At 50.4% G+C, this 14,944-nt stretch overlaps 1 protein-coding gene across 5 annotated transcripts in view; it reads left to right on the top strand.

The window, feature by feature from the left end:
* The window catches only part of utrn (utrophin), a 112,782-nt gene that overhangs the window by 20,961 nt on the left and 76,877 nt on the right, over positions 1–14,944 (top strand). For all 5 annotated transcript variants that reach the window (XM_048986598.1, XM_048986595.1, XM_048986596.1 and 2 more), the window contains 19 exons: positions 584–699; positions 1,001–1,164; positions 3,474–3,686; positions 4,717–4,898; positions 5,274–5,424; positions 6,512–6,631; positions 7,202–7,303; positions 7,601–7,708; positions 7,863–8,042; positions 9,258–9,445; positions 9,634–9,757; positions 9,865–9,952; positions 10,410–10,657; positions 11,237–11,417; positions 12,587–12,711; positions 13,003–13,128; positions 13,271–13,384; positions 13,914–14,069; positions 14,321–14,491. In XM_048986598.1, coding sequence (XP_048842555.1) covers positions 584–699; positions 1,001–1,164; positions 3,474–3,686; positions 4,717–4,898; positions 5,274–5,424; positions 6,512–6,631; positions 7,202–7,303; positions 7,601–7,708; positions 7,863–8,042; positions 9,258–9,445; positions 9,634–9,757; positions 9,865–9,952; positions 10,410–10,657; positions 11,237–11,417; positions 12,587–12,711; positions 13,003–13,128; positions 13,271–13,384; positions 13,914–14,069; positions 14,321–14,491 — 2,857 coding nt within the window. The remainder of the gene's footprint in view (positions 1–583; positions 700–1,000; positions 1,165–3,473; positions 3,687–4,716; positions 4,899–5,273; positions 5,425–6,511; positions 6,632–7,201; positions 7,304–7,600; positions 7,709–7,862; positions 8,043–9,257; positions 9,446–9,633; positions 9,758–9,864; positions 9,953–10,409; positions 10,658–11,236; positions 11,418–12,586; positions 12,712–13,002; positions 13,129–13,270; positions 13,385–13,913; positions 14,070–14,320; positions 14,492–14,944) is intronic.

The raw sequence follows: 14,944 nt of genomic DNA on the forward strand, positions 1-14,944 counted from the left end.
TGGCCTGTAGGGGCTACGGTCCTGAGGCTCGTCTAGCAACCAGAGGGCAAACCGACATCTCTGTGATGGGAGGATGTTCAGGGGATATTATGTTTCAGAGAGAACATGATGCATGCTCACATGCCCCTTTGGTTGCGTCACGGCCGCTCCTAAATGGTGCCGTCACAGTGACCGACGCCTTGTTTCGTTCCACTGACAGACGAATAGGATAAGCCCCCCACCCACCCCGTTGCCAGTGATTGTTCCACAAATCTCTCCCTCTAAATTCGTTCGGTACCAGTGAACGAGTTCTTCATTTAAGGGTCCCTGTTTCTTTAGATGCTGTCCATTCATTGCCAAACACACGGGTGTCATAAAGGGGGGGTGGTTAGGACGATTCCAAGGACCCCTGAGTGATTGTGGCCCAAAAAAATTTGGAACATAATCCGATTTGATCTGGGTTTGGGGGGGGGCAATATAATATGCTTTCATGGGGCCCAAAGTCCATAACGGCAACTCTGGCCATGCCTATGGTTTGGCATTGTGTGTTTCTCGCCGGCCCTTACCTGTATTTTTGTGCCCCCTCCCTGTCTCCCCCCCACAGACCCAACATGTTCAGCTTTGACAAGGTGCTGGGCATGGCGCCCGTAGAGAGACTGGAACACGCCTTCACCTTTGCCAAAGACCAACTGGCTGTTGAGAGGCTCCTTGATCCTGAAGGTAGGGGCCCCCTACCATGTTCCCAGAAGGAGATAATGACCTGATTTATAAGCTGTAGTTTCCCTCACCTGGTTTTGTTTTCATAGCCGTTTGCCTTTTTTATACTGCACTCTGCATTCTCAGATTTGTTTATCTAATCATTCCATGTTGAGATTATAGTGAAAGTTTGGTAAAGTTGGTAAAGACTGAAAGTTGACTTAAGCTTGCTCTGTTTTAGGAGGGACTCTTTGCTTTATTGTTGGAATCTTTCTGGCATATAACTTTGTCAAATCCCCCCCCCCCACCCCCCCGCTACCCTTAGATGTGGCCGTGCAGCTGCCCGACAAGAAGTCCATCATCATGTACGTGACATCCCTGTTCGCTGTGCTCCCCAAGGAGCTCACCATGGACGACATCCGGGAGGTGGAGGCCCTGCCCAAGAAGTACAAAGCGGAGGTGGAGGAGGTGCCAGCGGGGCCCCGACAGGTGAGGGGCCCTTGTAGTATCTGGCGAGGGGGGCCTCATGGTGTGGTAGCTGGCGAGGGGGGCCTCATGGTGTGGTAGCTGGCTGAATTCTGGGATATCTGATCAGATTTCCGGCTGGTCCAGCATTTGATCAGAGCCTGGTGAATCCTCTCTGTATATATGTGTTTCTCAAGTGTTTCTGGACAGTGTGCAGATTTAAAGCATCACTGTGTATGTATCATTTAACATACACTTTGTGTATAAGGGTGGAGTTGTCTGGTCGTCAGTGTTTTTGCTGATGAGAATCGTTTTGGCTCAGTCTTTGGGGTGTGGTTCCTGTCTGTATTAGTGAATCGTGTCTCCTCCAGCGATCTGCAGTCTCAGCAGATGGATGCAGGGGAGGCACTCGCGAGATCGTGAGTTGTTTCCGTGGAGATTAGATAAACTTTTGCCACACAAGGAAACGTGGCTCCTGTTGCAGCAAGGTAATGATGTATTGCTGGCAGGTAGGATTACAGTGCCTGAAAAAGGCTTAGTTCCCTTGGTAGTGATGCTTATGAGCTGAACCACTTGGTTGGCAGGATGAAACGTGCGCCGTCTGTTCACCCTTGGTTTTTTTGGCGTGATGGGATGCGTAGTTTCCTGTATGACTCAGAGTCTCTACAACAAACAACTCAAGTCGAGCCAGCCTGTTCGCCTGAGATGTTGCCCTTGAGCAGCGTTTCACAACCCAGTCCTTGCGGACCCCTAGACTGTCCATGTTTTTCCTTTATCCCAATTGCCAGGGAGCAAAAACATGGATAGTCTTGGGGGTCTGCTCTAGGGCAAAACTCTGGCCAGCCATCACCATCCACCTGCCTTTTGGAAAAATCCTTTGATCCTGGTCCTGATGTAGTCCAGCACAAGTTCTTGTCAAAAACCTATTCCTCTCAGGACAGAAGTATTTCTGATTTATTTTGCAGTCTTGCCATCTCCCAGCTCACATGCATAACCCAATTGTTAAAAACGTTGCAGAGTGATGCCTAGTTTTAATGTGGGCTAGCTGACTGAAAACAGATGTAAATATAGAATGGACATTTCTTAACTGCTATTCTGTTATCATATATTTTGCGTAAAAATAGCCAGTGGTAGTTTTCGACGTGGTACCAAAACACCGTTTATCGCATATTCCCACTGAATCCCAGCCGCAGCGCCGTAACCAACATCATCTGAGTCTATGATTTCAGCAGCCATACGTGGGCCCTCCATCCCAGATTCACATTCCTGCCAAGAAACATCTGAAATAACAATGGCTCTGTTTGAATGCAGTGGAATATATTTGTAAAATGGCCCTTTTTTGCAGGACCTTGGGGATTCTGGGTAATTTTGGGAGGAACAAGGGTTTATTTCATGTGTGCCCTGGAAAATGAAATGGGAATTTTTCCCTTGTACACCGAAGCCTGTTTCCTTGAGTGTCGGCTTTTTTTAGTAACACTATTCCTTTGTTTCTTGCACTTAAGAATAAAGCGGAATTCCACCATGGGTCTGTCCACCGTGGATAATCTGACAGCTTTATTTAAGTGCTCCTTCCGTGTTTAGCATCATCTGGTAATCCGGGACACATGGTGGCAAGCACTGAAGCATGATGTGTACTTGTTCTCAGTTGGGCACAAATGTGGGCATATTCATGACTGTTAAAATCCAGTGTGCATGTGTTTAAATTATTTTACCTTGGTCTGCACCAAGTGTACCAACCCAGCCAGAAATTACTATTTCAGAAATTCAGACCACACATTTGCTGGCGAAATGGAAGTTTTGTGGTTTCACTGTAATCACGTGACAGTGTTAGGCAAGCAGTCCAGTTGGCGTTGCTAGACGACGCATTGGCTGTCGTTTCTGCCACGGGAAGGCCTCCTTTGGTTGGATTCTGGTCCATAGCGTTTGTGCTTTGCCTTGCATGATGATGATTTAGTCTAGGACTGTGTTTCCCAATCAGGGCCTCAGGGACCCACAGTCGATCGATGTTTTTGCCACCTCCCCACCTCCTGGTAGCAAAAAATGTGGACTGTCTGAGTCCCTGAGGAACGGATTGGAGAACCATGGCTGGTCTAGGATAAGGGTTTTGTTTGTGAAAGGGAGAACATCCAACTCAGGGCATTTCAGAAACTGGTGAATTATGTAAAGTGTAGTGAGGTGTATTGATGTTGTACCTTTTAAGCTGACAAATGCCTGACGGCTTGAGGTAGAAGCTGCATAATTGTGAAGTGTGATTGCGATTCTTTATGTAAAAGTATGTGTTTATCGCTCTTGCCGATAGTGATGGTGACACTGAGCATGTGGGTTTCCTGCAGGCCCCCGTCACAGTGGATGCTGGCAGCTCTCGGGCAGACACCCCCAGCACGGCAACGGAGACAGAGGGTGAGGCTGAGGTGGACCTGGACAGCTACCAGAGCGCCCTGGAGGAGGTGCTTACCTGGCTGCTGCTGGCCGAGGACACGCTGCATATGCAGGACGATGTCTCAGACGACGTGGAGGAGGTCAAGGACCAGTTCCACACGCACGAGGTACCCCCCATGCAGAACTTGCATTTTTACAGTTTACAAAATTATCTGACACTTTTTACCTAATGAGATTTTCAGTCGTGGGGGGGGGTTATGTGTCTCCCTGGGATTTGAACCCGCGACCTTTGTGTATTTAGCAGGGTGTGCTATGTATTGAGCTACAGCAGCAGAATAGTCCCCTTAATCACACACAATTCTATGGTTTGGGCTCCTTTTTAACACGGAATATGCTGTTTATGGGTTTGTGGGGTATGTTTTATGGGGCAGGTATTATTTAAGAGGATTATGGGTGTTTATATCCAGTGTGTAGAGCCTTCTGCCCTGAGAGAACCAGATCACAATGTAAGGAATTCCAGGAATTCCCTGTGGCAGTGTGTGTGCCGGAATCCGGCTAGGTGCTGACATGCCTTGGAGGCTGCGTGAGGCTGGAGGGGGTGGGGGGGGGAGGTGTGTTTTTCTGCATGGAGGTGGAGATCTGTCAGTCATGTGATATTCAGGTTGTGGGGGCATGGAAATGGAGACGGACGCTTATGAAATGTCACGTCTCTATCCTGCTGTGTTTTTTTTTGTTTTTTTTTTTTTTAATTCCTTTAAGTCTTTGTGCCTTTCCTTTCCTTTTGTGGAAAAATCCCTTAGTCAGATCAGCTGGTGTCTGATCACTGTGTGCATGTGTGTACGCCTGTTTTGCACCGAGTACGATTTGTAATTATATGTCGTAATTCATGTAATAATTCTCTCCAGACCTGTTTCCGTTGGGGGGGAAAACGGGTGCATGGAGAATGGCGCATGGAAGATACATGGAATGCATTCAAAACAAAAACGCGAAGGGAAATCCCTTGTTGGCCTCTTTCAAACATGGCTGCTTGTCTCCACTAGGTCTTTGTAAAGCCAGATTAGTGGATGGGGGGGGGGGGGGGGGGGTTTCCGTATGTTTTGGAACCACCTGTCTGAGACGCATGCACCCTCTGACCCCTGACCTTGCGTACCAGTGTGGCATTCCTGTCGCTGATGCCTCCCATCCTGCCCCCCGCAGGCATTCATGATGGAGCTGACGGCCCACCAGAGCAGCGTGGGCAATGTCCTGCAGGCAGGCAACCAGCTCATCGCCCAGGGCAACCTGACCGAGGAAGAGGAGGATGAGATCCGCGAGCAGATGACGCTACTGAACTCGCGCTGGGAGGGTCTCCGGGTCGCCAGCATGGACCGGCAGGCTAGGTGTGTGTGTGTGTGTGTGTGTGTGTGTGTGTGTGTGTGTGTGTGTGTGTGTGTGTGTGTGTGTGTGTGTGTGTGTGTGTGTGTGTGTGTGTGTGTGTGACGGTTGAGAGCGAAGTTTGAGTCATGAGCACAGGGTCAGCGATTTTATTTGGGGCATTTCAGAGGGGTAAGGGCTATACTCACGGGCCTGATGGGCTATTCTGCTTTGTGTGGCCTTGAACCAGCGACCTTCCAGTCGCCCTCCATCCTAACTTGCATCCTTACCCCAGTCACTGAGTGGACCAGCGCAGCATTAACTGGCTTGTCATGCCTTTTCGCTGATGTCGCATCCTTTTGCTCCTGCATGTCACCCCCCCCCCCCCCCCCCCCCGGCAGGCTGCACGAGGTCCTGATGGAGCTTCAGCACCTTCAGCTACAGCAGCTGGCCAACTGGCTGACGCAGACGGAGGCTCGCATTCGCCGCATGGAGGCCCAGCCGACTGCGGGGAACCTGGAGGGGTACCGCACGCAGATAGAGGAGCACAAGGCGAGTGTGTGTGTGTGTGTGTGTGTGTGTGTGTGCGTGAAGCCGCCCTGCTGACTGGCGGCATGGCTGATGTGTACAGGAGTTTTTTGATTCAAAAAAACACATTCCTCAGTTTCAAAAGCTAAATAAATATCTAGCGTTTCTAGAGTCTAGGACCATCTAGACTTGGAAGATGGCAGTTAGCTAGTTGGAACATGTTGCTTTAGCATTTCTAAACAAGGAATACAATTATTTAATATTGTAGTGTAGTGACTGTCTGTGGCCAGCAGGGGGACTCGCCCCAGGGACCACACGCAGATATGTGGTTTGACTGGTGGCAAATGCCGGCGGACGTGTTGTACGTCCACAGAGCTCAGGTTACTAGGAGGTACCGTCAGGCCAGTTTGGTTAGTAAATTAAGGCTTATTTTGACACAAACGACTTGGTTTTCCTGAACAAGTAGTGCAATTGTGAGCAGGAGGAGGTTGTAGCGTGAGACCTACTGGCCGTTGGGGGGTTGGGGCTGGAGCTCCGGTTTGATCTGTGGGCCGGAGCCCCACACTCCAGCAGGCAGGAGACACAGGCCGGGCTTGTTTAGTTTCCTCTGCTGCTCCACAAGTGCCCATTATTCCCAGGGAGCTCTGCACCGTCATGTGACCCTGCATTTATAATTTTTTTTTTCCCCCTCATGTTTGCTCTTCTGCAAATTTCTAATTCTCATTTGGAGAAGGAGTGTTACGGAAGATGCTAAGAAGAGGCTTTTCCTGGTGCTGCGTGTATCTAAGCATCCCACAGCACCAGGCGTAACCCCACCCCATGTTATTAACCTCCCACTGCCGTTAGGCAGGGAACTAGGAGAGAGAGCCCTGTGCGTGTGATGGCTGCTCGTTGGTGAACCCAGGCCCACTGAAATGATTCCAGGAGAATTCAGCTGCAGAAAATGGTCTAAAACGAACAGCTTCCTTTTAAACTCTGCGTATTTTTAAACAACTTCTTATAACAATCCCAGTGTCTCCGGATATTAACTGTTGTTTCTGTTAACATTTCTAGTAGAATAAATTCATTCGGAGTGTGACGATGACCCTGACATCGATTTTCCTGTTGACAGGTGCTGCAGAATGACCTGGAGACGGAGCAGGTGAAAGTGAACTCCCTTACGCACATGGTGGTGGTTGTGGATGAGAACAGCAGCGATAGCGCCACCGCAGCGCTGGAGGACCAACTGCAGGTTAAATGACGGCTTTAAAAAACAGCTTTATTTTGCCCCTTGCACAGGTCCGAGTGTAGTTTCAGCATATGCCACCGTGCTCACCTTTTTTTTTTTTTTTGACACAAACACGTATACAATTGAGAGCGAAGCCAAAGGTGGGGTTCAAACTAGTGACCTTCTGATGATGGAGACCTAACACACTGAGCCACCCCAAGGAAGGAATGTGAAATTAACTTGTACAAAATTACATGACGATGCTGGATAAAGGGACTTTAACCTTTTGGGTTTATGATTTGTTTTCCACTTGGGTTTTTAAACCAAAAAAAAAGTTGAAGTCACTTTCCCAAGGAGGGGGGCAGTGCTTGCTAAGTGTTATTTAGAGGTCAGCTGAGTCAGGATGATGGTGTCCCTTCTCGGCTGAAGTTGGGTTATCCCCCCCCCCACCACCACTTTCCCCAAAGGAATGTGCCCGAACTTAAAGCCTAATGCGTAATTTGTTGTATCTTACTGCTAGGAACTGGCTGTGCAGCACCAGCCAAATGTGTGTGCCGACCTTGAGCGTGTGTGTGTGTGTGCGCTCACGTGTAGGCGCTGGGCGAGCGCTGGGCCGCTGTGTGCCGCTGGACAGAGGAGCGCTGGCACAAGCTGCAGGACATGCTGAACGTCTGGCAGCAGCTCCTGGAAGATCAGGTGAGGAGGGGTCCAAGTACACTGCTGTCTCTCTGCCTGAAGGGGGCGCCTCTTTGGCAAGTCTGTAAATTTCTACTGTTCTGCTTCTCCTATGTCCTCAATGTTCCCCGAGTTCCTTTGTAGGCCTTCCTGGCTACATGCAATAATCCAAAAATTAAGAACGTGTGCTGGTCACATGCTTGGTGCCATGTGTATGTGTGTGTGGGTGGCTGTACTGTGCGTTTACCCAGCACGCTAGATGCTGTGGCTGGAAAAGAATTATCTTTTGGTGATAATATGGTGGCTTTTTAATCTTAGAACCTCTTCAAAGCCTGGCTATCAGAGAAGGAGAAGATCCTGAGAGATGTTCAGACCAGCAAGTTCAAAGATCCCGCAGAGATAAACGTCAGCGTGCGCTCTTTGGCCGTGAGTGTCGTCACGCTTCTTTGTCAAGCTTGTCTTATCTGGCTGTTTTAGTTCCGTTGGCCCTGGACGTGCTGATTCGCGGTGCCCGTCATACCCCGTCACTGCGGCCCAGCCTTCTGGCTGCATGCTTGACTGCAGATCCCTCTGTTGGCAGCTCCTGAAGGAGGACATGGAGAACAAGCGGAGGACACTGGACCACCTGTCGGACGCAGGCCAGGACGTGTCGCTGCTGCTGCGGAGCACCGAGGCCACGCAGCGGATCCAGGGCCAGACGGAGGAGCTGACGCAGCGATGGGACAACCTGGTACAGGAGCTGGAGGACTGTTCCTATCAGGTAAGTCTTCCTGAGGGTCTCCTGGACCATCAGAGTTTTAACTCTGTCATTGGAAGCTGTTCTGTTTATTGGCTCCGTCCCTGACGCAGATTCTTGTCAGCTGAATTGGACTCGGTTGTTCATTACGAACATTCAACGATTCGCTCCCGTCATTCATGTACGTTGTCTGGCACTTAGAAGATCCATTGCCATGAGCTGATGATTTTGACCGTGGTTGTAGCTCTCAGTGCAGTTTAAGAGCCAAAGGGCACATTTCCACTTTGGTCATCGTTTATGTTTCAGATTAGTTGGAATAATGAGACGGGCAGTGCGCACATGTTTCTCTTTTGTTGCTGAAATACACGCACTGCATGTGCCCTCCCCAGGTGCAGTTTGGTCACGCAGTGGCACAGGGCAGTGCACTACCACTTGTTAATTTCTTTGAAATTATATTTATAAACTTCTTACTGCCATTTGATACATGGCATGTACAGCACAGTAAACACTTCTATCGGAGTCTCACACCTCCATTTCAGTGAAACCACAGTGAAATTCTACCTGATTGTGAATATCCTACCTGCCTGGTGATGAATTCATGGAGGGTGAATATGAGGTAGATATAATGTAATATACTGATTTCTGTCCAACATTATGTCCTAAATTAAGTCCTATGTCCTAAATTCATTTAGGCTATTTGGTTTTTACATCCCTTTAGGAAGCTTCTGTGTGTTGTCCTATTATTGTAATAAACACTGACGCACTGAGAGAAATGCATATTCAAATTGTTGATTTTCAGGGGGCAGCCCTACTGTCTCTACACCTGCCCTGGGGGTCAACTGCTACGTCCCTTAATTTCTCACCATCGTATTAATTGTCCTGTTATTGTCTAGGAGCGGGGGGGGGGTTGATGGTTGGAATCCTGTGTGAATGGATGCTTGTCACTTGCGACCAACCAGTGGTGGGACATTTACACCTTTTTAGTCATGGTGCTGCATCATTGTCATCTGGAGATCACCAACAGTGCTGTAGAGCCCCCCCCCATCACCCCCCCACCCACCATTTTCCAGTGCTGTTAAATTTGTGGTTTACTTTATGCCCTTTTTATTTTGTTTATAATTTGTATGCTGCTGTTTATACCCATGATGCTGTGAGGAAGGCAGTGGGACAGTTGTATTTAGGACACTGTCGTTCTCCCCACCCCCCCCACCCCCGACTCCACTCCACTCACTCTTGCAGTTGGCAGAGTCGCTGACCGAAGTGGGGCTGCCTCAAGCAGATGAGACCGCCGTCCTGGAGAGCGTCACCTCCATGTCAGCCATGACCACAGCAGCCACCGTGACAGGGCGGGCGTCGGCCCAAGAGCTGCCACCCCCTCCCCCCATGAAGAAACGGCAGCTGCAAGAAGACCAGAACGCGCGGGCGCTGTAAGCCGCAGGCACTGCCTAGTGACCAGGCTGAGAGGCTGGTCAGCTGGACTTACCGCTACCAATGGAAACCAGCACTGGTTGTTGCTCAGTCTGACTGCTGCAGCTCATGCTTAAGCCTCTCAAAGTGGCTTCTACTTCTGAACGTGGTGACTTTCCGGTCATGAATGATCTTTCTTCTTGCTTAGGATGGAAGGCAACCTTGTGGAGATCATGAGCTGGATGGGAAGATGGAAAACCTCTGTTCAGGCTTTGGTTCCGACTGATGATGAAAAGGCCCAGGAGGCGTCTGTTTTAAAGGAAAAGCTGAAGGTAAAATCTACACACAGCAGTTTGTCTCCTGATGCATTTGGCCTCCAGGCTCTTAGGTAGCACTGCAGCAGTGTCGTGATGTTTTTTTTTTGGTCTACACCATGTAGGTTCTCAAAGAGCAACTGGAGGAGAAAGCCCCGGAAGTAGCCAGTGTGACCCTAGGGGGGCAGGCCTTGTTGGAGCGACTGGAGAAAGGTGCAACTTCCGAACACACTGCTCGTGCTTTGATGTTTATTTTTACAGACAGAGCATTCAGGATAACGTCTGCAGCTGTACCTTAACAGGCCAGTAGTAAGAAACCTGAAACATCACATCTGTAGAAACGTCCTCCAGCACAAAGCTCTCTAAGCGCAGCCTTTAACCATTTTTAGTGGGTTAGCACAGACACCGAGCAGCAGCTCGTACTGGTACCAGTGAGGCTGCCTGTGGTGCAGACATTCAGAGCCCAGTCACTAGGATTCACGATCATGATAGGATTTAAACCACATGATACCAAAGCATGTTCAACCTCACAGTTAACCAAAGCAAACACAATATGAAGGTGTCACTTTGGTCTGGTACATGAACAGTTGGCGGACATCTGGTAGCATTTTCAGACCCATATTGGGTGTGTTAACCTCATGAAACCTGTTGCCACCCCCTGCCCCCGCAGAGGGCCTGTCCGCGGGAGACCTGAGCCCCCAGCTGGCTGCCGTCCAGGCGGAGTGGGAGAGCAGCCGGGGACTGCTCCTGGACCTAAAGGAGAAGCTGGACCTCCAGGAGCGGGTCGGTGCCGCCCAGCTAGAGCTGCAGTGTCTGGAGCAGGCCTTGAGTGGCCTGGAGGACTGCCTGCAGGGGGCGCCCAAGGCTGACTCCGCCGCCGACGAGGCCCAGCTGCGCTCCCAGCTGGCGGCCTGTGAGGTCAGCAGATCCTGTTATCCGTGTCCCACCTGGCAGGAACCCCCAGTCCCTGAGAAATACGAGTAGCAAGTCTCTAAGCGCCGGTTCTGGCTGCTGCTCTACGGCGCGGTCCGGACTCTGAGAGTGAAGAGGCGCCACAAGGATTCTTGTTCTGGGAGGGGGGGGCAGTTACAGGGTAGTGAGTTAAAACAGTCTGTCCAGCTGGTAACCACCCCCCACCTAACCCCTACTTGAGGAAACAAGACTGATTGATGTTCAGCCTTGGGGGTGGGGGTTCCTGTACACTGCAGGATCAGCATGTACTTACTGCCTGATTTAGTAGCCAAGGTATAAAACTGCTTTCTGTCAAGCCTCGGACGACTTATTGTTTAATGTAGTGACTTGATTTGTATGAAAACTTGTGAACAACTTACATAAAAATTAATTCCATGGGGGTTAACTGAGAATGAATGCTGCCATAAGGTTTTTACTTTGTTGGCATGTAGATGTTTAACAGTCTCTGGAAACTGGGTGTTCGGACGTATTGAAGGTGAGCTGAGGCTTGGGTCCGTCTGACCCTCCGGTCTGTCTCTGTTACAGGCCAGACTAGGGGAGCTGCAGGCCCTCAGCCCTCAGATGGACCGACTATCCCATGAAGCAACGACGCTGGACCGTGGGCTGCAGACACCCGCCTATCTGCGGGCCGGAGTGGCGGCCCTCGGTACTCGCTGTACCTCTGTACTGGAGGGGTTACAGAGGCAGGTGCAGGAATTGCACGCAGGTTGGTTAACCCCTGAAAGAACCTATCGGCAGCGAGCCCTCGGCACACAACGTAGCGTTTCAAAGATGGCCGACGACTAGTTTTCCCGTTTGTCGAACAGACCGGCCTGGAGGAAAAGGGAGCGAACACAGCGGCAAATTCGTGACACGCGGTCACGGTCAACGCATCCTCAACCCCCACGGAGGCGCTTTATAAGCCATCTCTCCATTTCGGGAGACCGTTGGTGGGAGGTTGGGAACAGAAACACATTTGTCTTTCTGACCTTAGAAGGGAAAGACGCTCAGAAGGCTGCTAAGGTCTGGATTCAGGCCAAAATGCGCTGGGACGCCTGGGCTGGGCCTGAGCAAGTAGTAATGACAGACCTCCTACGGTTTCGCTTGGTTACTGACCACCGCCTCGACGTCCGATGGGCTCACTTTTCTGAGGTGGATGCTTCTGGAATCCTTCCATAGTTTGAAAAGGGAGCAGAGTAAAATTTGGCTTCAAAACACTTAGGGTTTTTTATTTTTTTTCGTAGAGGCCTGGGGGGAGGTACTGAATGCTGTGTTTGTGTCCCAGAACGCCGAGATCTAATCCACTGAAATATTTGACTGCATGGTTCCTGAGTCATGGATTTAAAACAGTTACGGGTCTGTCTGAAGGTGGATGATCCACCACCTGCAGGTTTTGTTTTTTTGTGGTGCAGCGTTTGCTGAGAAGGAGAACGTGCAGAAGAAAGAAAGATCTCCTTTTCAGATGTCCGAAGTCCGTTGAGTGATTTGTGCAACCGCTTAGCGAGTCGTGTAACTCGGGAATCTGCACGGCCGAACTTTTTATTTAAATGAAGCCCCACGAATGAACGCACATCTCTCCTGTTTAGGTTTCATTAGCATGTAATTATATTCCGAAAGCCCTGTTAACATTCTTGCAATCTAGGTCATCCAGAAGGAGCTTGTGCGCCCCTGTGTGGCAGTTTTTGGAACTTGCAGCTCATTCAAGTTAAAACGCACAAAAATCGGCAAAATAAATGAAATTACAAAGTTTACCTGGAGTTGTGCATTTCATCCTGTTCATTCTTGTTCAGTGGCATTGACCTTCGTGTGGGGGTCTAATTCAGCTTCTGGTTCGGATGCTGACTGTGACTCGGTCTTTCTTTTATGGCTTTCCTGAGTTGTCGGCTTGTGTTCCAGCCCTGGCTGCCCGGCCCGCCCCGGAGGACCGCCGCTTTGCGCAGGAAGCAAAACTCCGGATCGCGTCCCTGCGGGATGGTGTTGTGGACACGGGGACGGCCGCGGAAGCGGTGCGGAATGCAGAGGTAAGTTCCAGAACACCGCAAAGGCAGATCCGAAGGGAGAGAATCTCACGGCGCTGCCGTTCCCAGGTGGGTCTGCTGGGAGAGGAGTGATTTTCATGGCAAGGTCATGCGGGTTGCGCTCGTGGATGAGCTGCATTCTGGGTAATTAAGAGATGAACATTGTGATGGCTTTCACTGTCCGTACCTGGCAGCATAGAATGGAGCTTTCTGGGTCATGCGATCGGCAGCGGTATGTATCGTAATGGTTTTGCGTGTCTGCTAGCTGTAATTCCTGCGACTGCTCTCCCATAGGTCCTGTGCCAGTCTCTGGCGCAGCAACTGACCCCTGACCCCGAAAGGTGGAGCCACCTGGCCAGCCAGGCTCAGGATGAGCTGGCGATGTTGCAGTCGGTCCTTGGAAAGTTAAAGGATTCGGAGGTACAGTTCCCTGCGTACCACACATGGGCCTCTGTTCCTCTGCCGTAATGCAGCTGTCCTGTTACTGTGAATCGGAAAACCTCCGGAGATGCCGGCGCGGGGTGGGACCCCCTCACCGACCGGCTGACGTTTCTGCCGGCAGGAGAGGATCACACGGGTGGAGCGCTGGCTAGATGGCGTGCAGGCACTGATGGCCAAGGATACAGCTGCCCTGGGGGATGCTGGGAAGCTGCAGGAAGAGCTGGACCAATGCACGGTAGGCGATTACCTCACCTATCGTGGTGGTGGTGGGGGGGGGGGGGGTTGTGGTCGCTATTTGAGAAAGCATTATGAAATTCAGCCACTTGGAGTTTGCCATAAGATAAGCAACTCTTTAATTTAAATTACTTAATCAAGGGAAAGAGGCCAAATATATAGTGTGACATGGAACGTATCCCAGCATGCACTGGGCACAGCTCATATGTTTCCTGCAGCATGCAAAGACGAGGGGTGGGCGGGGGGGGGGCAGTTTGCTTGATCATTCGGAATTCCGCATGCTGCCATGAGACTCGGGAGTTGTTTCCGAATAGACCGCGGGTATGATTAACATCGATGGGCTGGTCTCTCTGCTGTCATATCCGCGTTGAAGAGCTTTGGGAGCGTAATCAATATGACAGCTGTCCAACGGTTGACAGTCGGGACTTTATTTCTGTTTGTTTTTTGGCTTTCGATTGTCCCGCATTGACCCCTGAGAGGGTGACAGGTGCCCCTTTGATGTCATTGCCTCCCCCCATATCCCACCGCAGGAGTTCGTGAATGAAATGGAGGCTGTGGAGGCGGACTTGAAGCGGGTGGTGGGAGAAGCAGTGGCCGTGCGGGTGGGCGCGATGCCCGGGCTGGCCACATGGGGGCAACCTAAGCTCGAGGAATGTCAGAGGCGATGGGACAGGCTGAGCACACAGGTACGAGCAGCAGTGCTGGATGAGGGCATTTTTCTGAACTAAATATCTATCAAAAAGTTTTGATAATGTGATCAGGTGTCATCTTGTATACAGCGTCAGAATGCATGTAATTTAATGGATCAATCATTTATAACACGGTACAATCTGAGTTCAGTGTGTGTGTGTGTGGGGGGGGGGGCTTTCGTGTGCATGAGGATGTGAGGGTAGGAAGGAGGGACGTAATGCTGTGTACTGCCCCCCCCCCCCCCCAGCTGCAGAAACATCAGGAGCATGCATGGGAGACCCAGGAGAGGACACTGAACCTGAGGAAGGACTTGGTGGAGATGCGGGAGTGGATGGTGCAGGTGGACGAGGAGTTCCTCATGAGGGACTTTGAGTACAAGAGTTCAGAAGATCTGGAGGGAGCTCTGGAGGAGATGAAGGTGCGAGGCCGGGCACTGCCTTGCCTGCGTTGCGTCTTTACACGTGTGTGCGTGTACGTTTGAGCGTTGCTGGTTTGAGAGAGGGGAAGTGACCCTTATGTGCTAATGAGCTGCCAATCACCATCTGCCAGCCAGTAAGGTAGCCAATAGGAAGTCTGGATTAGGGTGGCATGGTGGAAATGTAAGAGGGGGTGTGACAAAAAGGGAATCCAGTCCAAGTGTATAATATATCTGTCCAGGAATGAGACACTAAAATACTCCAGTACATTACTTCAGTACATTGCTAAACTCATCTGAATTGTCAAATCTGAGCTGTACTGAATCATATGGAATCGTTACTGAATCACATTGTGTTTAATGTTGATGTGCTGTATGCTAGACTGTGTGTGTGTGTCTGTGTGTGTGTGTGTGTGTGTGTGTGTGTGTGTGTGTGTGAATGCCTGCTGTCATGTG

Source organism: Brienomyrus brachyistius, chromosome 19, assembly GCF_023856365.1.
Source record: "Brienomyrus brachyistius isolate T26 chromosome 19, BBRACH_0.4, whole genome shotgun sequence".
NCBI classification, from domain to species: domain Eukaryota; kingdom Metazoa; phylum Chordata; class Actinopteri; order Osteoglossiformes; family Mormyridae; genus Brienomyrus; species Brienomyrus brachyistius.